Source organism: Mustelus asterias, chromosome 9 (assembly GCF_964213995.1).
Source record: "Mustelus asterias chromosome 9, sMusAst1.hap1.1, whole genome shotgun sequence".
Lineage (NCBI taxonomy): Eukaryota > Metazoa > Chordata > Chondrichthyes > Carcharhiniformes > Triakidae > Mustelus > Mustelus asterias.
The window spans coordinates 133,057,186-133,081,217 of NC_135809.1; the positions used below are offsets into that span (position 1 = coordinate 133,057,186).

Below are 24,032 nucleotides of genomic sequence, written 5' to 3' on the forward strand. Positions count from 1 at the left end.
TTAGCTTTTGGCAACAATCCAGATTCAAGTCCTGGAATTTTTTAACGGCTCTGTTAATGTTGGGAGATCGGGCAAATTAACTTTTTTAAAAGAGTATTACAGGGTGTTTGATTCAGAACGCTATTGAATGTTTTGGAATGTTGTGGATTGTCTCAGTTGTGGTGCAATTTGTCACAGCTGCCAAAATGTGAGCAGAGTTTTCAGAACAGGTTGTTGGTTGTGGATTGGCCTGATGTTTTTACAGTGAGATGGAAGCTCTCAATAAAAAATGTTTATTTTTCAGCTTTATAGTTACACAGCATCAACCAGGCAGGGAAAAGACTCAAGAAAGAACCACATAATTGAAATCATATTGAATTAACACATTGTAGCAGAGATATGCACTCGACTGAAAGCTAGATAAAAAGCTAGTATTTAGAGACCATCTGATTCATTAATAGATTGTATTCAACAACAACCTATACTTATATAGCCCCTTTGATACAATGAAACTCCCAAGGCTCTTCATGGGAGCGTCATTGAACAGAATGTGACACCAAGCCACATAAGGAGATATTAGGTTGGGTGGTCAAAAAGGTAGAGCAATGTCTCAAAAGAGGGAAGTAGAGATTGGACCCCAGTCCACTGAAAACACTGCCACCAGTGGTGGAGCAGTTATGATTGGGAATGGACAAGAGGCCGGAATTAGAGAAGCACAGATATCTCGGAGGGTTGTGGGGTTGGAGGAGATTACGCAGGAATTTACAGTGAAAGTCATTTGATTTGGAAACGTTTCTACATTTTTGACTTAAAACTTTTACATTTTTTTTCCCTCAGAGTTTCTTGAAAGCATTGACGTCATTTATCACGATCTCCTGATGGGAAAAAATCCAAACGCTGTGATTGTGCCAACTTCTTCAGTCCAGCAACACCGCTTGCTGTCTAATGATACTGCAACGCAGGAAGGTGTTGATGCATCTCAGTTTTATGAGTGTTTGGAAACACTCTGTGACAGATATAAGCACAAGTAAGTATTATTGCTAAAGTATTTCTTTCCTGTCACTTGTGTTTGTTGAGCTTGTCATTTATGTCCTGATTGCCCAGATGTTGATCATTTTTCTTCTTCCTTTTCACATTGTTTATGTCACTTTGTTTTCCTGCTAATATTCACCACTCAGATTGTGTAACATTTTCTGACTAACATAAATTTCCTCACCCATCACATTCTACTAATAAAATTAATTAATTAATTGGGCACAGTGGTTAGCACTGCTGTCTCACAGGACCCGGGTTCAATTCTGGCCTCGGGTGACTTCCTGTGTGGAGTCTGCCGCCCAACAAGGACCAACAGTTGGACAAGTGAAGAATTGCAATGATTTGATTTGATTTATTATTGTCACATATACTGGATACAGTGAAAAGTATTGTTTCTTGAGTGCTATAGAGACAAAGCATACCTTATATAGAGAAGGAACAGTAAGTCGTCTCACAACACCAGGCTAAAGTCCAACAGGTTTATTTGGTAGCACGAGCTTTCGGAGCGTCGCTCCTTCATCAGGTGAGCGCAGGATTTGTTTCACAAACAGGACATTATACAGACACAAACTCAATTACAAGATAATGGTTGGAATGCGAGTCTTAGCAGGTAATCACGTCTTTACAGATACAGACAATGTGAGTGAAGAGAGGCTTAAGCACAGGTTAAAGAGATGTGAATTGTCTCCAGCCGGGACAGTTAGTGAGATTTTGCAAGCCCAGGCAAGTCGTGGGGATTACAGATAGTGTGACATGAACCCAAGATCCCGGTTGAGGCTGTCCTCATGTGTGTGGAATGATAGCCAAGTTCCGCAGGCTTTGACAAAGGGTTGTCTGGACCCGAAATGTCAGCTCTTTTCTCTCCTTACAGATGCTGCCAGACCTGCTGAGATTTTCCAGCATTTTCTCTTTTGGTTTCAAAGTCTAGCATCCGCAGTAATTTGCTTTTATCAAATCCTACACTCACCTGATGAAGGAGCAGCACTCCGAAAGCTCATGCTACCAAATAAACCTGTTGGACTTTAATTGGGTGTTGTGAGACTTCTTACTGTGTCCACTCCAGTCCAACTCCGGCATCTCCACATCATAGAGAAGGAAAGGAGAGGAGGCAGAATATAATCATAGAATAGAATCCCCACGGTGCAGAAGGACGCCATTTCTCCCATGTCTGCGTAGGTTTCCTCCGGGTGCTCCGGTTTCCTCCCACACTCTAAAGATGTGCAGGTTAGATGGATTGGCCATGCTAAATGCGTGGGATCAAGGGGGTGGGGGGCGGGGGGCGGGGGGCGGGGGGAAGGGGGCCGAGGTAAGATATTCTGTCGGCAAGTCAGTGCAAACTCGATGGACCAAATGGCCACCTTCTGCAAAGTAGAGAGTCTATGAATTAAATCTAACATCTCTGCCATAACTAAACATATATAAAAAATGTCAAGCTTACTCAGAAAGTTACCAATGGCTTCTCTTGGACTGGATTTAGTCTGACCATCACCCAGAAATCATCGGGGCTGTGACGCGGGTCAGTGACAGTCGGCTGAACCGGAATATGTGGCAGTAAGATCATGAATGAGGGTGATATGGGTTTGCAGGGTCACATGGCTGGCCCGAGGTTGGGGTGGGTGCGGGATGATATTGAGAAGATACTATCACCTGATGGCCTTTGAGGTGACAAAGGGACAAATGGTCATTGGACTTGACCCCCTCAGTGCCCAAGGTGCCCGGACAGGATGTCAGTGCTGGGGTGCCAAGGGGCAGAGCATTGTTGGCACTGCCAAGGTGTGTGGCCTGAAGAGGGGCCTGAGTGGGTGTCAGAGGGGAGAGGGAAGCTGAGAGGAGGTCCGAGGGACAGGCAGACTGAGCGGGGAACTGAGGGGGAGGGGCGCTGAGGGGGATCTGAGGAAAGGGGGGGCTGTGTGGGGAACCGAGTGGCGAGGGAGGGGGCTGAGTGGCGATCTGAGGGGGAGGAGGGCTGAGCGGGGAACTGAGGGAGGGGGGAGCTGAGTGGGGGTCAGGGGAGGAGGGCTGAAGCGGATCTGAGGGGAAGGGGGGCTGTGTGTGGGATGGGGGAGGTGCGTCACCCTCATGCCTGCATGGTGAGGAGGTGACCCATTATTTGAGTGGTGGGGGCGGGGGGACTCCCCACTTTGCTGAGGGGCTGGTGGTGCTCCCCTGGTCAGCAGGGAGGGAGGGGGCAGTCACCATTTCATCTTTTGGGGGGGAGGGGGCCTGTCTCTAACCGCTGAGATCAGGGCGCCCTTTAAAAATGGTGCTCTGATCCCGGAAAAGCGTGGCTGGTCGGCAGGTTTTCCGGGTTGGCCTCATTTGCACCATTCAGGTGGGTGAATCCCAGCTGACAGACACTGCCTGAGCCAGCGCGTAACCCGCTAGCATGGGCAATCTGTCCCACTTCATGTGTTGATGTTTATAGACCTCTTGTCAGCCTAGATTCTTCCACAATCCATGTGAAATGAACAGAATTGCACAGTGAAGCTGATGTAAGTAATCGGGCAACAAGACAAGAATTCCCCAAAATCAATGCAGTGTTCAAACCTGGGACAAATCTCTGTTCCGCACTGCAGCAGCTCCGTATTTGGAATATTGTGACCATATCTAAGGAAGGATGCGCTGGTCTTGGAAAGGGTCCAGAGGAGGTTCACAAGAATGATCCCTGGAATGAAGAGCTTGTCGTATGAGGAACGGTTGAGGACTCTGGGTCTGTACTCGTTGGAGTTTAGAAGGATGAGGGGGGATCTTATTAAAACTTACAGGATACTGCGAGGCCTGGATAGAGTGGACGTGGAGAGGATGTTTCTACGAGTAGGAAAAACTAGAACCAGAGGGCACAACCTCAGGCTAAAGGGACGATCCTTTAAAACAGAGATGAGGAGGAATTTCTTCAGCCAGAGGGTGGTGAATCTGTGGAATTCTTTGCCACAGAAAGCTGTGGAGGCCAGGTCATTGAGTGTCTTTAAGACAGAGATAGATAGGTTCTTGATTAATAAGGAGATCAGGGATTATGGGGAAAAGGCGGGAGAATGGGGATGAGATAAATATTAGCCATGATTGAATGGCGGAGCAGACTCGATGGGCCGAGTGGCCTAATTCTGCTCCGACGTCTTATGGTCTTATTTCACAACAGCTTTCCTGCTGAAACTGTCACTTTACTGGCTCCGTTGCCAAACTGTCATCTTCAAAGTCATTGATTGCGCTAAATGTACTTTCACTTGTTGTATTATCCCCTCTCTATAGCTGCCTTCATAGTTTCAGCTTTGCCCAACAATACTCATGCCTCTGAGTCAGACAGCCGGTACTGAGTGAGTTCTGCATTATCAGATGTGCCATATTTCAGATGAGTTCTACCAACGCCCTTCTTCTTGTGTCAGAGGTCATAAAATAGTCCTTTTCAAAGAACAATGGGCTATTTCTCCTGTCCAGTAGCCACTTCTACCAGGAGATCTGTTGTCATGATGTATCACTCCCGTATGTCTGTGCCACCTTCACACATTTACCAGAGCTCGCCTGTGACATCCATCACCCAACTGCACCTAGGTCGACCCATCTTTCTCGTGCTCTTCACGTTGTCCTCTTGGTAATTCTCTGGTCTTTGTTGTTTGCAGACCTTGCTATGCACAAACTGGTTACCATGAAGAGTAACAATGTTTCAAAAGATCAATAGTTAGTTATGAATTGCTGAAAAAGAGACATGCTGTTAAAGCTTTTCATCTTGCACTCATCAGGATAGCTGCAAGAATGTCAAATGTCAAAGGGAGCAACAATTTATGCTGCATGAGAAGAGGGCACTGATCGGTTAGCTAATCGAGTCTGATTGATCGAGATGTTGCAATGGAGAATGCACCAGGGAATTATTATCCAACCGGCTTTTGTTTCATTCAAAAACAGTGCAATACCTAGACACAGTGGCACAGTGGTTGGCACTGCTGCCTCACAGCACCAGGGACCCGGGTTCAATTCTCGGCTTGGGTCACTGTCTGTGTGAAGTTTGGACGTTCTCCCCGTGTCTACGTGGGTTTCCTCCGGGTGCTCCGGTTTCCTCCGGTTAGATGCACTGGCCGTGCTAAATTCTCCCTCAGTGTACCCGAACAGGCACCGGAGTGTGGCGACTCGGGGATTTTCACAGTAACTTCATTGCAGTGTTAATGTAAGCTAGTGTGACAATAATAAATAAACTTAATGTTCCTTTAGCCTGCAGAGGACATTCCTCTGCACATGTAGCTTCAAGCAAGCACAAGTCAGCTATATTGCGAGGCCAACTAATAATCTTCAATGAGTTGTTAGTGTAATTCTCGACACACTCGAGTTTGTTCAGCAAGTGCTGCCCAATCGCGGAATCACACCTAATGTTAGACATTAATGGTGATGGTTTTTGCATCATCACAGAGATGTCCATGATACGATATAAATGCAAGACATTTTCTTTCTCAGCCTCCAAATTCCCACTCCACCACACTCCAACAATTCTTTTGATTTTTCTTCCATTTCCTATGCACTGCCAGTCCGTGCTTCAGTGTCAGACTTTGCCTGTCTTTCCTCACACAGGTTCCATGTACACCCTGTACTTTATCACTTATTTCTCTCCCTTTCTCGAATGTTTAAAAAATACTCTGCATATATTTTGCAAGTAAAAGCTCCACGATTTAGTTTGTACTGTCAGGGGATAATTCTTTTTTAAATTTATTCATGTTATGGGACATGATAGTCGCTGGCTGGGCCCAGCATTTATTGCTCATCCCTAACTGCCCTCCATTTCAGAGAGCAGCTGAGAGTCAACCACATTGCTGTGGCTCTGGAGTCACATGTAGGCCAGACTGGGTAAGGATGGCAGACTTCCTTCCCTAAGGGACATTAGTGAACCAGATGGGTTTTTCCAACAATCGACAATGGTTTCATGGTCATCAGTAAATTCTTAATTCCAGATTTTTATTGAATTCAAATTTCACCATCTGCCGTGGTGGGATTTGAATCCGGGTCCCCAGATCTTGCTCTGGGTTACAGTCCAGTGATAATACAACTACTCCACCGCCTCCCCTATATCTTATTTATATTTATAGCTTATAAATTGATGCATAGGTTCTCACATATGAAGATTTTTGTTTTGCGTAGGGGTAAATGTTTTAAAGCAATGGGATGAACCGTGAAAGGATAATTACACTGAGGGTGAAAACAAACCCAATCAAATATTAGGAGGAGAAAGAATGGATCTTAAAAGATTGAAATGAAGAGCAGAGCTAATTATGGTGAATTCAGAGAGATGGTGACTTATTCCACATTCAGTTTAATATTTCTATTCATTAGCAATTCCAGTGCAGATCAATAAACCAGAAATGGCCCTGAGGTACATTCCTAAGAAGCTGTTTATACACAAGTCAGGAGATTGGGTTTTCTGAGTTAGGTTCAGGTTTACAGCTTGCTGTAGCCTCGGAGCAGAGAGAAACAAGGAGTGGCAGCACAGACTGACGGGGAGGATATCAGTGTAAACTGACTGGAGAGGGTGAAGAGTGTCGTCGTAAACTGAGAATAATGGGTGCAAAGATTGCCTGTGGGAGCTGAATGGGAAATCAATATCACTATGACACTGCATAAACTATTTGAAAACAACGTAACCATCATGTTTAGTAACAGAAGGACAATTTTGTTTAAGCACAATAGTCAGCAAACCTCTCATTGAATTAAGAATTCCCCACAATTTATGCCAGAATGCTCCTGTTATTAAATGTTAAACATACTGGCAGCTTTAATTGCAGCAAGTTTATTCTTTCAAAATAACTGCACTTACAAGCGTATTTCCTGGGTTGGTCAACTTTCCTGAGGCTGGGCCAGCTTTTTTGAAGCAATTCCTTAACTTTTAGCAGTTTTCCAGGTGGCAGCATGTACGCGCTCTGTGACTTCCACACATTCAGTAAACTGGTTTACATTACCTTGAAAAGGACAGGCTTTGCCTTATTTTGTTTACTTTATTAGTGGTCACAACTAGGCTTACATTAACGTGGCAATGAAGTTACTGTGAAAATCCCCTAGTCGCCACACTGCGGCGCCTGTTCGGGTACACTGAGGGAAAATTTAGCATGGCCAATGCACCTAACCAGCACGTCTTTCGGACTGTGGGAGGAAACCGGAGCACCCGGAGGAAACCCACGCAGACATGGGGAGAATGTGCAGATTCCACACAGACGGTGACCCAAGCTGGGAATTGAACCCGGGTCCCTGGCGCTGTGAGGCAGCAGTGCTAACCCAATGTGCCACCGTGCCGCTCCACAGACCATCACGGGGGTATCTCTACCACCTTCGCAGTCCCATGCCCTTCTCACTGTGCCAGTCTCAGTCTCTGCAGCTTTCACATGCTCACTGTAATGTGCTCGCCTTCTGAAAAGATTGAGTGATGTAAGGAAGCAAAGAGATTTTGCTGCTTTTCAGACCCCTCCGCAGAGCTGTGCAGATGACACGATAAGCACTGTTTGTTATCTAAATTGAACTGTGCTTTATCTTTGTTTAAATCATAAGATCTTGCAATAGAACCCACTGAAGTTAATGTTTTGTTAAAACCAATCGTAGGCAATCTTATTTACCTTGTACGAACTCCATCAGTACAAGCCGAAAGAGTTATTACTGGGAAACTGTTTTTAAAGCAGCTCTCTCCAAATTGATACCAACACAAACCTAGCACTGGAACCATAAATTCCACGGCAAAATAAAATAGGTTTGGAGTTTGGCAGGATTTACGTTCCGGAGTTTGTGCCAAAGTTCAATCCATGCCAGATTGATTCTGGCATGAACTCAGCAATTTAAGCAGGTTAGTGGAGCAGTGAGCCACAAAGCAGAGGCAAGTTAAATCTGAAAGCATGCCAGTTCCTTTTCTAAACATACGAAGTTTCTGTTTATTCAGCAGAGTAAAGGTTAATAAACTGCTGGCTGCATCTTATACTATTCCAAATAATCAAGAGACATAAAGGACAGTGATCCTAAAGGAAATGTTTAGTCTATGTCTCCAGACTTAAAATACATGTTCATATAGCAGCGGCCTACATCCTTTCTGTTTAGTGAAGCCATGCTGTGTGACAGAGCAACATACTCAGCCTTCCATTAGAGACCCGGAACCTCCCATTGTGACTACGGGCTGCTTGGGCCTCAATTGTACAATGATCCAGCTACTTGTGAAGTCATGGATGGCTATGGCACCCTAGTTTACGAGTCTACCCACCTGATTTCATAGAATCATAGAATCCTACAGTGCAGCAGGAGGCCATTCGGCCCATTGAGTCTGCACCGATCACAATCCCACCCAAGCCCTATCCCCATAACCCCATGCAATTTACCTAGCTAGTCCCCCTGACACTCAGGGGCATTTTAGCATGGTCAATCCACCTAACCCGCACATCTTTGGACTGTGGGAAGAAACTGGAGCACCCGGAGGAAACCCACGCAGACATGGGGAGAACATGCAAACTCCACACAGACAGTGACCCAAGCCGGGAATCGAACCTGGGTCCCTGACGCTGTGAGGCAGCAGTGCTAACAAGTGGTTAGCACTGCTGTTTCGTGCCCGCCTGTAAAATTCATCCCTACATCTGACTTCTTTCCACGGCCCGGAACTTTTTTGCATTGCAACCCCTCCAAGAGGTCACTAATAGACGGGCAAAATAGATCTCCTCTCAAATCGAAGACTCTCTGCTCAGATCTCCCGCCAAGGCCAGTTCACTAGCGCCAGTTGACACTGAATACCACCCAGACAGCACCCTGAGTGCCATCCAGACAGCACCGTGAGTGCCGTCCAGACAGCACACTGCGGGCCCTCCAGACAACACACTGAGTGCCATCCAGACAACGCACTGAGGGCCCTTCAGACAACACACTGAGTGCAGTCCAGACAACACACTGAGTGCCATCCAGACAACACACTGAGGGCCCTCCAGACAGCACATTGAGTGCCCGCCAGACAGCACACTGAGTGCCATCCAGACAGCACATTGAGTGCCGTCCAGACAGCACACTGAGTGCCATCCAGACAGCACACTGAGTGCCCGCCAGACAGCACACTGAGTGCCATCCAGACAACACACTGAGGGCCCTTCAGACAACACATTGAGTGCCCGCCAGACAGCACATTGAGTGCCGTCCAGACAGCACACTGAGTGCCATCCAGACAGCACATTGAGTGCCATCCAGACAGCACACTGAGTGCCATCCAGACAGCACACTGAGTGCCATCCAGACAACACACTGAGTGCCATCCAGACAGCACACTGAGTGCCCATCCAGACAGCACACTGAGTGCCATCCAGACAGCACATTGAGTGCCATCCAGACAGCACACTGAGTGCCATCCAGACAGCACACTGAGTGCCATCCAGACAACACACTGAGTGCCATCCAGACAACACACTGAGTGCCGTCCAGACAGCACACTGAGTGCCATCCAGACAACACACTGAGTGCCATCCAGACAGCACACTGAGTGCCCTCCAGACAACACACTGAGTGCCATCCAGACAGCACACTGAGTGCCCTCCAGACACGACTCTCAGGGATAGAAAAGCAATGGAAGAATTGGCAGGTTCCCAAAAATATAACTCAAGAAGTAGCTCCAAAGATACTCGACTTTGTATTGTCAGACCAGGAATGGGTGTTCTGCCCCATTACAGACAGATACAAAATGTTCCAGCTTAAACCCCATCAGGAAATAATGGCCGGAAATTCCCTGTCCTCTACAATGCTGCAGGAATTGTAAAGGGCGGGACAAGAAATTCATTGGACCATTTAAAGGTCCGTTGGCATTTCCAGTCTTGGGGTGCATGCAGCCGGAAAATCCCGCCCAATATTTGGAGTAACATTGTTGTGGAAAACACTGCAGAACGTTTGTTCCAGTGAAAGTGCAGGGCAGACTATCGGAACTGCACCTTCACCTTTTAATTCGGCACTTTACAACCTTCCAGATTCAACACTGAGTTAAACAATTTCAAACCATAACCTCTGTCCCCACATTTTGTTTCCTTTCCTCTGCGTGTTTCGGCTTTTCTCTTATTTTTCCTTTTAGCTCACCTGCTCTATTCTTTCTTTGTTTCTTTTCTTCCCCACCACCATTCTCCTTGGCCCTGGAGGACTAACTCTTCTATCATTCAATCTCTGTTGTCATCCACCCAGACCTTTTCATCTTGTCCCACCCTCCCCTTCCCCCAGCCCTTGCTCAAAATTTATTACATCACTAAATAAATTTATTAGATCACTAAATAAATAAATTTATTAGATCACTAAATAAATAAATTTATTAGATCACTAACTGTTCCCAGTCCTGATGAAATCTCATTGATGTGAAAGGCTAACTCTGTTTCACTCTCCACTGAGGCTGCCTGAGCTGCTGAACATCTTCAACCATTTCTGTTCCGATTTCAGACTCCCAGCTTCTGCTTTCTTCAGCAGAAGGCAGCACGGTGACACAGTGGTTAGAGCACTGCTGCCTCATAGCGCCAGGGACCTGGGTTCGATTCCCAGCCTGGGTCACTGTCCACGTGGAGTTTGCATGTTCTCCCCGTGTCTGCGTGGGTTTCTTCCGGGTGTTCCGGTTTTCTCCCACAGTCCGAAAGACGTGCTGGTTAGGTGCATTGGCCATGCTAAATTCTCCCTCAGTGTACCCGAACAGGCGTTGGAGTGTGACAACTAGGGGATTTTCACTGTAACTTCATTGCAGTGTTAATGTAAGCCCACTTGTGACACTAATAAATAAACGTTAAACCTTTTTAAACTTTAGAAAGCCATTGTGTCTTCTCACAGTTTTATAGTGTTCATTAATCTGTGTGGTGAACCATAGATGGTTACCACTATGGGTACTTGTACATATGTTACACGTGTTACTGTTGGGGTTAGAGTTGGGGTGTTCCACCTGTTAGCATTGTTCTGTGGTACACTCCGTTTGGCTCCGCCTTCTTACAGGAGTATAAAGGTCACTGCTACTTCCTAGTAGCCCTTAGTCTGGGATAGTATTATTAAGCAGTGTGCTCTATTCTTGTTGTGAATAAAAGCCTTTATTCCCGGGTACGTCCTAGCCTCCCGTGTGAATCAATTGCGCATCAATTTTATTCACAACAAAGTACCGAAAATTGTGTGCGAAGAAAAATGGAGCAGATGCTGAAACCCGATCGGCTAACCTTGGATCCGCGTGCCGCTGGAGCGTCGAATACTTTCGACCATTGGTTGAAGTGTTTCAAGGATTACATTGACGCCTCGACAGCAGTCCAGTCCGACGCCGACAGATTGCGGGTCCTCCACGCCAGGGTGAGCGACACTGTATGCAACAATCCGTGATTCCCAAAATTACAAAGAGGCCATCGAATTACTCAAGAAGCTGTACCATAAACAGCCGAATGAAATTCATGCTCGTCACCTATTAGCCACTCGACGGCGGCAGCCCGGCGAAACTACGGGACAGTACCTGCGCGAACTTCAACAGCTAGCCAGAGCCTGCAACTGCAAGGAGGTGTCGGCTACTCAATACACGAACGATCTTATCCGAGATGCGTTCGTGGCAGGAATCGGCTCATCCTATATTCGCCTGCGGCTGCTAGAGCAGGGTAACTTGGACCTGGCTAAGATGGTAGAATTGGCCGATGCAATGGAAACGGCCTCCAGAAGTCTTGAAACCTACCCCACCGACCACGTGGGAACATCGTGGCAAGTACAGCCACCGCCTCAACTGTACTCGGTGGCTCCTCGGAACTGCGCGATAATGCTCTCAACTTCAGACCTGACGGCTGCGGCAGCTCCTGGAGGCCCACGGTGCTATTCCTGCGGATTGGCGAAGCACCCTCGTCAGAGATTTCCGGCCAGGACGGTGTTTTGCTCCGCCTGTGGGAAGAAAGGGCACTATGCAAAAGTGTGCCGAGCAAAGACCCCTTCCAAGCCCAGCAGTGCTGCGTGTGACTCCCCAGGATCAATCTCCTCGTCTCCGGCCTCGACGATGTCTTCAGCCACATGCGATTCACGGGCGCCGCCATTTCCTATGACGACGATGCAAGCCACGTGCGACCTGCGGGTGCCGCCGTTTTCAACATCATCGACCACGTGCGATTCGTGGGCGCAGCCATTTTGGTCGACACCGGCCGCAGAAGACCAGCAGGGGTCCTCGTCGTCGGCTATCTCAGCTGCCTGCAGTTACACTCAGGATCCAACAGTGGCGTCAATCATCCTGGACCAGGCCAAGCCTCACAGACTCGACAAGTCCATGATGGACATAGAGGTAAACGGGCGCCTGGCGCATTGCCTGTTTGACAGCGGGAGCACGGAGAGCTTTATCCATCTGGATACAGTGAAACGGTGCGCTCTCCGTGTGCAAACTGTCAGGCAGACAATCTCCATGGCGTCGAGGTCCCGATCTGTTCGCGTTCTTGGGAGCTGTGTGGTAACCTTAACGGTGCGGGGCACAGTTTACGAGAACTTCAGGCTCCTCGTGTTACCGCACCTTTGCGCTCCGGTACTCCTGGGACTAGACTTTATGGTCCACCTAAAGAGTGTGACCCTGCAGTACGATGGGCCACTCCCTCCACTTTCAGTGGGAGAACAGCAGCCTCCAAATTGTCCAGCGCGCTCCACGTGCAATCTCTCGACACTCAAAATTACCCTGCCTTCCCTATTTGAAAATCTCGTGCCAGGCTGCAAGCCCATCGCGACTAAGAGCAGGCGTTACAGCGCTGAGGTTTGGATCTTGATTCGATCTGAAGTTCAGCAGCTCCTCAGGGAAGGGGTCATTCAACCTAGCACTAGCCCATGGAGAGCACAAGTCGTGGTGGTCAAGACTGGAGACAAGCCCCGGATGGTCATGGACTATAGTCAGACCATTAATAGGTGCACGCAGCTGGACGCGTACCCTCTCCCGCGCATATCTGACATGGTCAACCAGATTGCGCAGTACCGGGTGTTCTCCACCATCGACTTGAAGTCAGCCTACCACCAGCTCCCCATTCGCCCAGAGGACCGAAAATACACGGCCTTTGAGGCGGATGGCCGTCTCTACCACTTTTTAAGAGTCCCTTTCGGCGTCACTAATGGGGTCTCGGTCTTCCAGCGTGAGATGGACCGAATGGTGGACCAAAACGGGCTACGGGCTACCTTCCCGTACCTGGACAACGTCACTATCTGCGGCCATGACCAGCAGGACCACGACGCCAACCTCCAGAAGTTATTACGCACCGCGACTCTTCTGAACTTGACCTATAACAAGGAGAAGTGCGTATTCAGCAAGCATCGCCTAGCAATCCTCGGATACGTGGTGGAAAACGGGGTCATCGGCCCCGATCCAGACCGTATGCGTCCCCTCCTTGAACTTCCCCTACCCACTAGCATCAAAGCACTGAGAAGATGCTTAGGCTTCTTCTCGTACTATGCACAGTGGGTTCCCAATTACGCGGACAAAGCCCGTCCGCTCATAAAATCTACCTCTTTTCCCCTGACAGCAGAGGCTCGCCTAGCCTTTGAAGGGATAAAAGCCGACATCGCGAAAGCCACGATGCACGCTGTCGATGAGTCCATCCCCTTTCAGGTGGAGAGTGATGCATCTGATTTCGCCCTGGCCGCCACACTTAACCAGGTGGGCAGGCCCGTCGCCTTTTTCTCTCGCACCCTCCAAGGCCCTGAAATTCGGCACTCCTCTGTGGAGAAAGAGGCTCAGGCCATTGTGGAGGCCATACGGCATTGGCGCCATTATTTGGCTGGCAAACGGTTCACCCTGCTCACGGACCAGCGGTCCGTGGCCTTCATGTTCAACAACACGTTAAGGGGAAAAATTAAGAATGATAAAATCTTGAGGTGGAGAATCGAACTCTCCACCTACAACTATGATATCATGTACCGTCCAGGGAAGCTCAATGAGCCCTCAGATGCCCTGTCGCGTGGAACATGTGCCAGTGTGCAGGAGGACCGGTTACAGGCCCTCCACAATGATCTCTGCCATCTGGGGATCACTCGGCTCTTCCATTTTGTAAAGGCTCGGAATCTGCCCTACTCCATAGAGGATGTCAGGTCGATAACTCGAAGCTGCCAGGTATGTGCTGAGTGCAAGCCACACTTCTACCGGCCTGACAGGGCATACCTCATTAAGGCCACTCGCCCTTTTGAACGACTGAGTGTCGACTTCAAGGGCCCCCTTCCTTCGACAGATCGGAATGTGTATTTCCTCAACGTGGTTGACGAATACTCCCGATTCCCCTTTGCCATCCCCTGTTCTGACATGTCCTCTGCCACGGTCATCAATGCCCTGCGGAGTCTTTTTACCCTGTTCGGCTACCCCAGTTATATCCACAGTGATAGGGATTCGTTGTTTATGAGCGACGACTTGAGGCAATACCTGCTCTCTAAAGGAATTGCCTCAAGTAAGACTACGAGTTATAACCCCAAGGGTAACGGACAGGTCGAGAGAGAAAACGCTACAGTCTGGAAGGCTGTTTTACTGGCGTTAAGGTCTAGGGGTCTTCCAGTCTCCCGTTGGCAAGAGGTACTTTCTGATGCGCTCCATTCAATCCGGTCCCTCCTGTGTACGGCAACCAACGCTACCCCACATGAGCGGATGTTTACCTTCCCTAGGAAGTCTTCCTCTGGGACCTCACTGCCGTCTTGGTTGACGTACTCAGGACCTGTCCTCCTGCGGCGGCATGTTAGGGCCCACAAGTCCGACCCTTTGGTTGAACAGGTCCACCTCCTCCACGCCAACCCTCAATATGCCTATGTGGCATATCCTGACGGGCGAGAGGACACGGTCTCTCAGAGATCTAGCGCCTGCAGGGGACCTGGAAACCCCCGTCACTCCCGCACCCCTGGTTAGGATTCCTTTGCCCATTCTCTCCCCTCCTGACTCGGCGCGGGCAGCATCGGGACCTCCACTTAATCCTCTTACTCCCGTGTACAGCTTGCCTGAGTCCAGGAGATTGTCGCCACCTTGAGGTCCACAGGTGTGTGAGGAACTGGAAGAGTCACTGGACACCACCTCGGAGAGAGGGACACCACGGTCACCAGAACCGGCACTGGAGCCAGTGCTGCGGAGGTCGCAGAGACGGTGCGGACCCCCGATACGGCTGAACTTGTGAACATGTGGACAGTTCGTATTGTCTCCTTACCCCACCGGCCTTTGTTTTTAAAGGAGGGGTGAATGTGGTGAACCATAGATGGTTACCACTATGGGTACTTGTACATATGTTACTCTTGTTACTGTTGGGGTTAGGGTTGGGGTGTTCCACCTGTTAGCATTGTTCTGTGGTACACTCCGTTTGGCTCCGCCTTCTTACAGGAGTATAAAGGTCACTGCTCCTTCCTAGTAGCCCTTAGTCTGGGATAGTATTGTTAAGCAGTATGCTCTATTCTTGTTGTGAATAAAAGCCTTTATTCCCGGGTACGTCCTAGCCTCCCGTGTGAATCAATCGCGCATCAATCTGATGTAAGGAAAGGTTGAAAGATTATTGAAGAGTTTTAGGTCCAGTAACACCCACTGGACCACTTGCAGATCCTCCATGTCGCATCAATAACATGCCCTGGCCTTGGTTTTTATATGGTGACTTTGGGAGAACATTCTACTGCAGGAAACCACTATAACAGCCTTTCCCCACAGTTGACAGTGGAAAACAACATGTCTTCTACATTTTTATCCTGTCCTGTCAAGGAGCTGGAGTCAGGACAAACAGATGAGTTTAATCAATGGGAACTAAGAACAGTAAATCAGCTGTCCGCAAAGCTCTCACAGCATCGTGCAGTGTTCCATTGCTCTGTTTCTGATTATGTGTGTCTGGTAACTTGAGCTATTCTCAATGTGCTTGATTGGTTGAGCCTGGGTGTGGACTCCAACAAAGTAAACAGACACCAACAGAAGCTAAACTGGAGCCGGCATGAGAATGGGGCAGACATTTTGCACGGAACTCTTGTAAATAATCCAGTTGCACATTTGTAGAAATGAGTTTTATCTTTGCATTGTTCTGCGATCTATAAAATGTTCAACAAACTGGTGAAGTACAACACGTAATACAGGCAAGTCATTTGTCTGATTCAACCACACTACATTGTGGCAGGTCAATAAACAAGAAGGTATTAATTCTTTCTCTCTTCTTGAGGCGTGACCCTTCTAATGTGTTAATGTTTGGGTCACAAGATTGCTCTGAGTTTAGCTAAAATAGACAGTTGAACAGCTGATACTTCTAAGGTGTCTCAAAATTCAATTCAAATGGAGAAGATCCACCAAGAGGAAGTCTAGAACATTTTCGTAAGTTTGAGTGTCCAGAGATTTGTTTCCCTCTGTGGATTTACCAGCAGTTTCTTTATTACTCTCAGGCAAAGATACTGAAAGGCATTTCCAATCCCTGCACACAAGTTTTAGTGAACATATCCCATTATCTGTCATTCAAAGGACACTGGTGTTCAAAAATGGACTCTTAAACTCTGTTTTTATTAGAGAATCTTAAAAGGGTTACTGAAGGAAATCATTCTCTGCATTTAACTCCTGCCCTTTCCCTGTAGCTCTTCAGGTGTTTTTGAAAGTCATGATTGACTCTACTTCCATCACACTTTAGGGATTGCATTGTAACCACTCGCTGCGTAAAAGGATTTTTCCTCATGCCGCCTTTGGCTCTGTTGCCAATCACCTTAAATGGGCGCCCTGTGGTTCTCCACACTTCTACCAATGGGAACAGTTTGTTTCTATCTACTCCACCCAGACCCTATGTGAATTTGATCAGTTGGAGCATTACAATGAGCAGTTGTAGGCTCTCATAATCTCACAGGAAGAAATATCCTTTGTGTTCACAACTGGGAACTGCACATCGCATCTGAATCCAGTAACCTGGTGTTGTGAGACTTTTTACTGTGCCCACCCCAGTCCAACGCCGGCATCTCCACCCCTTTGGTTAATAACTCAGCTACTGAAAAGCGGTCACTGTTACAGCAAAGTGTCCTATCCTGAGTGGTAGGGATAAGGTGCAAATTGGGAAAAGCTTAGGCAGTGGTGTTCTACTAAGTTAGTCAGTCCAACCTCTTTTGATGACCTGAATATTTGTGCCAACTACAACATCTTTTTAGTTCCTCAGCAATTGTTAAACCTAAAAATTGTCTTGTCAGAGATTTATCATAGGTTCCTCTTTAGCATTTACCCTCACATTTGTCTCATATACCCATTGAAAATAGGTTGTGTATATATTGTGAATATGCTTTATGTTTTATTAAATGAAATTGAGAAAGATATGAAGAACAGATATCTCTTTCTTTTTACAGTTACCCAGCAACTCCCTACATTAAGCAGATCCTCCACAAAGTGCAACGAGTGACCTTCTTCGGATTTCTGATGGCTCTTGCAAAGCATGAGGGGATTAGCTGCAAATTAGGTAGGAAATAATTAGTATGGTGACGAATGGGGGAGGGGGTGCACAGGTGAGGAGGGATGGCAGTACGTTTTTGGTTTGCTGGAATTTAAAATAAAAGTTGATTGCAATGTGCAAGTGTTGCATTAAATATGATATTGATTAGTCTAACAGTCAGATATTTCATGTGGAAGATTCCAGGTGGGAAGCAACAAGTGGGTTTATATTGGCCAATGTGACTATCTCTGGTCATTAAAGCTAAAGTGGGCTGTTTTTAAATGCATCCCATCATTTCTTTCTCTCATTTGTCCTATTTCTTTTGCCTTTTCAAAATTTAATCTTTCATGGGATGTGGGCATCGCTGGCAAGGTCAGTATTTGTTTGCCCATCCTTAATTGCCCCTTGAACTGAGTGGCTTTCTCGGCCATTTCAGAGGGATTTCAGAGTCAACCACGTTGTGGGTCTGGAGTCACATGCAGGTCAGACCAGACAGGGTAAGGGTGACAGATTTTCTTCCCTCAAGGACATTAGTGAATCAATTGGGTTTTTTGACAATCGATGATAGTTGTCATGGTCACCATTACTGAGACTAGCTTGGGTGGCACGGCGCCAGGGACCTGGGTTCGATTCCCGGCTTGGGTCACTGTGGAGTCTGCACGTTCTCCCCATGTCTGCGTGGGTTTTCTCTGGGTGCTCTGGTTTCCTCCCACAGCCTGAAAGATGTGCTGGTTAGGTGCATTGGCCATGCTAAATTCTCCCTCAGTGGACCCGAACCGACACCGGAGTGTGGCGACTAGGGGATGTTCACAGTAACTTCATTGCAGTGTTAATGTAAGCCTACTTGTGACTGATAAATAAACTTTACTTTAACTTTATATTCCAGAATTTTTAAAATTTAGATTTCACCAGCTGCCGTGGTGTGATCTGAACCTTGTCCTCAGGGCCTCTGGGTTCCTAGTCCTGTGACACCACCACTACACCATCATGTCCCCTTAAGTAAATCTACAAACACATTATTGGCCTCGAAGTGTTGCCCTGTAATTAACTGTTTCCTAATGCAATTTATTCTTTACAAATCTATGCATTGTCAATGTGTGCAACTCAGAAGAGGTGATAAACAGAAAAGGTCACTGTCTCAGGGTGACAAAATGTTAAATTCTGTTTTTGTTACATCTTGTTTTAGAATCACATTACCTTTATTCATTTGTCTTTTTTTTTGTTATTTTCCGTGCACCCCTTTCCCTCTTTACTTTGTCTATTTCTGAAGTCTTTATTGCCACTTTTCTACACTGGAGGAGCAAGCTAACCTTGTTCGATGTGAAACAGGGCCCTTTAAAAAGGCAGTGAATTGACATGCGCCAAAACCTTGTTGCTGTTAACGCCAGCAGGATTCTCACTGACGGCGCACCCCACCGCGGGCTTCCCGGTGGCGAGGGGTGAGCTCACTGGGAAACCCCATTGACAATGGCAGGGCCCTAAGATCCTACCACCAGTGAGCGGCATGCCGCGCCGCTTCCCGGCACTGCCAACCACACCACAGAGGGAGAGGAAGATCCCATCCATGATTTTCAGACTCATTGGCTGGGATTTTATCAACAGTTCCTGCCGTTCATAACATTGCATTGGGAATTGTGCGTCTTGTCCAAAGATGTGCAGGTTAGGTGGATTGACCATGTTAAATTGCCCCTCAGCAAACCAAGGTGTGTCAGCTATTAGCGGGTTAAATGCATGGGGTTACAGGGGTAGGGCTTGGGTGAGATGCTCTGTTGGAGAGTCGGTGCAGACTCGATGGACTGAATGGCCTCCTTCTGCACTGCAGGGATTCTATGATTAACTCACTGCCAGGCAATCAAAATTTCACCTCCCGCATAATTAGGTCTCCTCACACGCTATACCTCCTGCTCTGACAGGCTCCATAAGATTCTCCCTGATACGGCGCTGGGGTTCCCGGTTTCTCCCTCAGGATAATTGAACACTGGGCGAACTCTGACAAGGGCTGGCAGTCAATTCCAAGCAGCTTACTCATTACTGAATGCCCTGCATGAGTACATTCCAAACTGCTGTGCCTTAGCCCATTTGGCAAAACACAAGTTGCAAAGACATTCATCGCGACGTTTATGGTAGGTTTTTTGAAAAGTTAGGTCCGTAAAAGAATGGAATGAAAAGAATTTACAGGCGTCCTGTGTGTCTGGGGTTATCCAGCCTACACCAGGTGTTACAATAAGTTGTGACGAACAGATCACAGCGCACAAACTGCACCAATTCCGCCCACCCTTGCACAAGATTTAAGCAATGCAGTGTGTGGCTGTATTTTTGTAAGGAGCATTCTGCATATACGTACTGCATAGTACATCATTGCACATTTATGTTTAATTATTAGTGTCACAAGTAGGCTGACATTAACACTGCAATGGAGATACTGTGAAAATTTATATCCATTCCTCTGACGCAGTCCCTCAGGATCGGGGATGAACTGATTCTACTCTGGTTCAGTGAGTTGGCTGGTAAATCAGCGCACGACCTGCAGACTCTGCCACGTGCAGGGCAGGTGGCGCAGCAAGAGTTGGGTAGATAAGATTTTTGGAGGCTTGTGTGCTCCCTCTGCCGTCTCTCGATGCGTCCAGAGCCCTCTCCAATCAACTTTCTTCATTTCAGTCGGTCACAGGCCAGGGTCTCCCAGGAGTCAGCAGAGATCTGTCACCAGATAGAAGCAAACTCCAGGGATCTTTCACCACCTGCTGTGATGGGATTCGAACCCAAACCCCCAGAACATTACCCTGTGTCTCTGGACTACTAGTCCAACAACAATACCACTATCACTGGACTAGCAATCCAGAGACACAGGGTCAATCTGGGGACCCGGGTTCGAATCCAACCACAGCAGATAGTGGAATTTGAATTCAATAAAAAAAATCTGGAATTAAGAATCTGCTGATGACCATGAAACCATTGTCGATTGTTGTAAAAACCCATCTGGTTCACTAATGTCCTTTAGGAAAGGAAATCTGCCATCCTTACCCGGTCTGGCCTACATGTGACTCCAGAGCCACAGCAATGTGGTCAACTCTTAACTGGCCTCTGAAATGGCCGAGCGAGACACTCAGTTGTATCAAAATCGCTACAAAGCCTAAAAGGAACGAAACCGGACGGACCACCCGGTATCGACCGAGGCACCAGAAACAACAGCGGCAAACCCAGCCCTGTCGACCCTGGAGAATCCGCTTTACCAACATCTGAGGCTTGTACTTGAGAGCTGTATCGCAGACTAGTCAAGTAGGCATCCCACCTCCTCCTCAGGGGCAATTAGGGATGGGCAATAAACGCTGGCCTAGCCAGCGGCACCCACATCTCCTGAACGAATTTTTAAAAATGGTTATTCTGTTTTGTTAAGAGCTATTTATAGCATTCATTCAATCCGTTAGGAATAAAAACTTGACATAAAATTGCAGTCGCAAATTACAATAAGCTTGTATTTATGATAAAACGCTGTAGTGTATACTGACTTGAAGATAAACGTTACCATGAGAATTATATGTTTATTGAAACAAGTAAGTTGTGTGGAACTGAATATATTGAAAAGAAAAAAGTTGTCAGGCTGATGGGAAAGGGCAGGCGCGTGGGAAGGTTGGACATTGCTTAGAAAGAGCCAGCACAGAGTGTTGCGAATCACAAAACAGGTGGCTGTACCTGGAGATCCAGCGTGAAATGTGTGCCCACATATTTGTAAATAGGGACGGCACGGTGGTACAGTGGGGTTAGCACTGCTGCCTCTCAGCATCAGGGACCTGGGTTCAATTCTGGCCTCGGGTCACTGTGTGGAGTCTGCACATTCTCCCCGTGTCTGCGTGGGTTTCCTCCAGGAGCTCCGGTTTCCTCCCACAGTCCAAAAATGTACAGGTTAGGTGGATTGGCCGTGCTAAATTGTCCCTTAGTATCCCATCATGTGTAGGTTAGGGGGACTAACAGGGTAAATATGTGTGGTTACAGGGATGGGGCCTGGGTGGGATTGTTGTCAGTGCAGACTCAATGGGCCGAATGGCCTCCTTCTGCACTGTAGGGTTTCTATAATTCTATATCAGAGTTAACTGAGGCAGAGTGCAGGATGAGAATGAAGCATTCATCTCATGTGCTGCACAATGCTTAGAGCTCCAATGAGAGAGGAAAATAAAAGCAAAATACTGCGGATGCTGGAATGTGAAACAAAAACAGAAAACGCTGGAAAATCTCAGCAGGTTTGACAGCATCTGTGGGGAGAGAATAGAGCCAACGTTTCGGGTCTGGATGACCCTTTGTCAGAGAGTGGTCAGCCTTTAGGGTGAGCCACACATAGCACTGCACAGAGTGGACGCACACAGACATGCACAGAATGCATGCCACAGTTTGTAGCATTGAGTCGTCGGTGGCACAAAGGGACGTGGAATGAATGCCAGCTGCCCCCAGCCGTTCAGTGCTCGAGGACACCATCAAAGGGCTGAGGTGGTAACAGATGGCACTGGGGGGGTCACAGGGCTTCCTGATCATCTCCCTCTGCGGCCCCTCTGAGTTGATTCTGAGTGACTTCCCACTTTACCTCACAATGCGTTTATTGTGTCCCGTGTGAACGTTTATGACACAACTGACAAAAATGGCGTTTGCTCGGAGGCTTGTCAGTTTTTCATCCATCACAAACATGCCACCTGGGAGGATGGGTGAAAAGTGGTAAATACATTTGGAAGATTAGAGTGCCATCCAGTGACAGAATTAATGTAATACAAGGAAGTGAGATTAGGGGGGTGATTCTCCCCACGGGCTGCCGTGGCACAGTGGGCCGGGAGACTCAAGCGGAGGCCGTTTCACGGGCTCCCCGCTGGACGCCATGGCCTCCCCGCGTCTCCCAGCACCGGATTTCCGGCGCCATTCAGCTCCACGCCAGAAATTGGTGCGCCTAATATATACAGACCCTAATTTAAATAGGATTAAAATGCCATTAGCGGGCCTGGGACTGAAGTCTCCGGGCCCACTAGCCCCTGCAGGGAGGGAGAAACAGCCCCAAATTTCTTTGTGTTTGGTCAGACAAAATTGACCACGCTCATTTCCGCTAATAATTTACTGCCTTGTTTGCACGCACAGATACGCACGATGAAATGAGGGATGGATCAGGGTCAGATATAATGCCCCAGCAGTCACAAACCACCATTCATCCAGGCTCACATAGCCCACTCGGATGGTCAGGGAACCACACCCATCAGGGGGGGGATAGGAGTGAGATAAAATCATCTTCACTAAAACTATTTAATTTAAAACCATGAAATTAAGTTACATAAGTTATCACCATACTTTATTTCACATTCACGCTTTTATGTATCTTTTAGTGTATATTTGACTAAATTTGTTGTTTGCGTCGGATTTTGTGTAGGATTTCTTTATTGGAAGCAACTGAGAACAATTGTTCAGAATCGGATATTACCTTCAGTATGTGACCTACAATGCTTTCCATTTGTAATTTTGTTTTGCTGTGGATTAATTGAATAACAATCCAGGAAATAGGAGACTGCACATGGAGTTTGAATCATCTTCTATTCTCTTCCCACACCTAGTGGGGCACACTAAGACAGACTTTCATCTGTTTCCATAGCCAATAATTCCTGGAACAGGTCGCCAGCTTGTTGCCAGGGGCCTATAGCTTGAAGGGCGCCACCCCACATCGAGCGTGGCCGGGCAGGAGTCTCTCCCGTTCTTACCGCCAGCGTGTTTGGAAGGATTTTGCAGGTTGACACTCAACCTCTTTGGCCGCGTTCTGAATGCACCTTCCTCGACCATCAAGTCCTGGGGTGGGACTTGAACCCAGAGCTTCTGGTTCAGAGGCAGGGACGCTACCCACTACGCCACAAGACCTAATTGGAATCATACTTACTCTTGAAGCTCTCTCTCTCAGAGATTTCATTTCTGAATAATACTGTTGACAAACACGTTGCACTCAGAAACCTCACAACACCAGGTTAAAGTCCAACAGGTTTATTTGGAATCACGAGCTTTTGGAGCGCTGCTCCTTCATCAGGTGAGTGGAGAAGTGGGTTCACAAACAAGTCATATATAGACAGAGGTACAATCGCAAGATAATGGTTGGAATGCGAGTCTTTTCAGGTAACCAAGTCTTTACAGGAGCAGCGTTCCGAAAGCCCATGCTACCAAACAAACCTGTTGGACTTTAACCTGGTGTTGTGGGACTTCTTACTGTGCCCACCCCAGTCCAACACTGACATCTCCACCTCAGACACATGTTAGTTCGTACTTGCTAAAAATGCACTGATGCAAATAATTTTACATTTTTTAAATTCTTGGTGTGAAGAAACAAAATGTCAGAAAAATGTTAACAACTTTAATCCAACTTTTCCCAACTTTAGATTTTTTTGAGATCATTGCATCTAAAGTTATAATTTTTTTTTGTTTACAGGAATTCTTCCCAATAAGACAGAACTTCTTATCGATTCAGACATGGACCGAGAGCTGGACAAAGTGTATGTGAAAGAATATCTGTGCAGTAAACATTTACAATTTTGTAATTCCAGCATTTTGTCTGATTAGAACATAGAACATAGAACATTACAGCGCAGAACAGGCCCTTCGGCCCACGATGTTGCACCGACCAGTTAAAAAAAAAACTGTGACCCTCCAACCTAAACCAATTTCTTTTCGTCCATGAAC

General features: G+C 47.2%; 1 protein-coding gene across 1 annotated transcript in view; it reads left to right on the forward strand.

Annotated features, from left to right (window-relative positions):
- Window positions 1-24,032, forward strand: part of cstpp1 (centriolar satellite-associated tubulin polyglutamylase complex regulator 1) — a 285,867-nt gene that overhangs the window by 255,052 nt on the left and 6,783 nt on the right. The window contains exons 6-8 of the mRNA XM_078221049.1: window positions 817-1,006; window positions 17,263-17,372; window positions 23,782-23,845. Coding sequence (XP_078077175.1) covers window positions 817-1,006; window positions 17,263-17,372; window positions 23,782-23,845 — 364 coding nt within the window. The remainder of the gene's footprint in view (window positions 1-816; window positions 1,007-17,262; window positions 17,373-23,781; window positions 23,846-24,032) is intronic.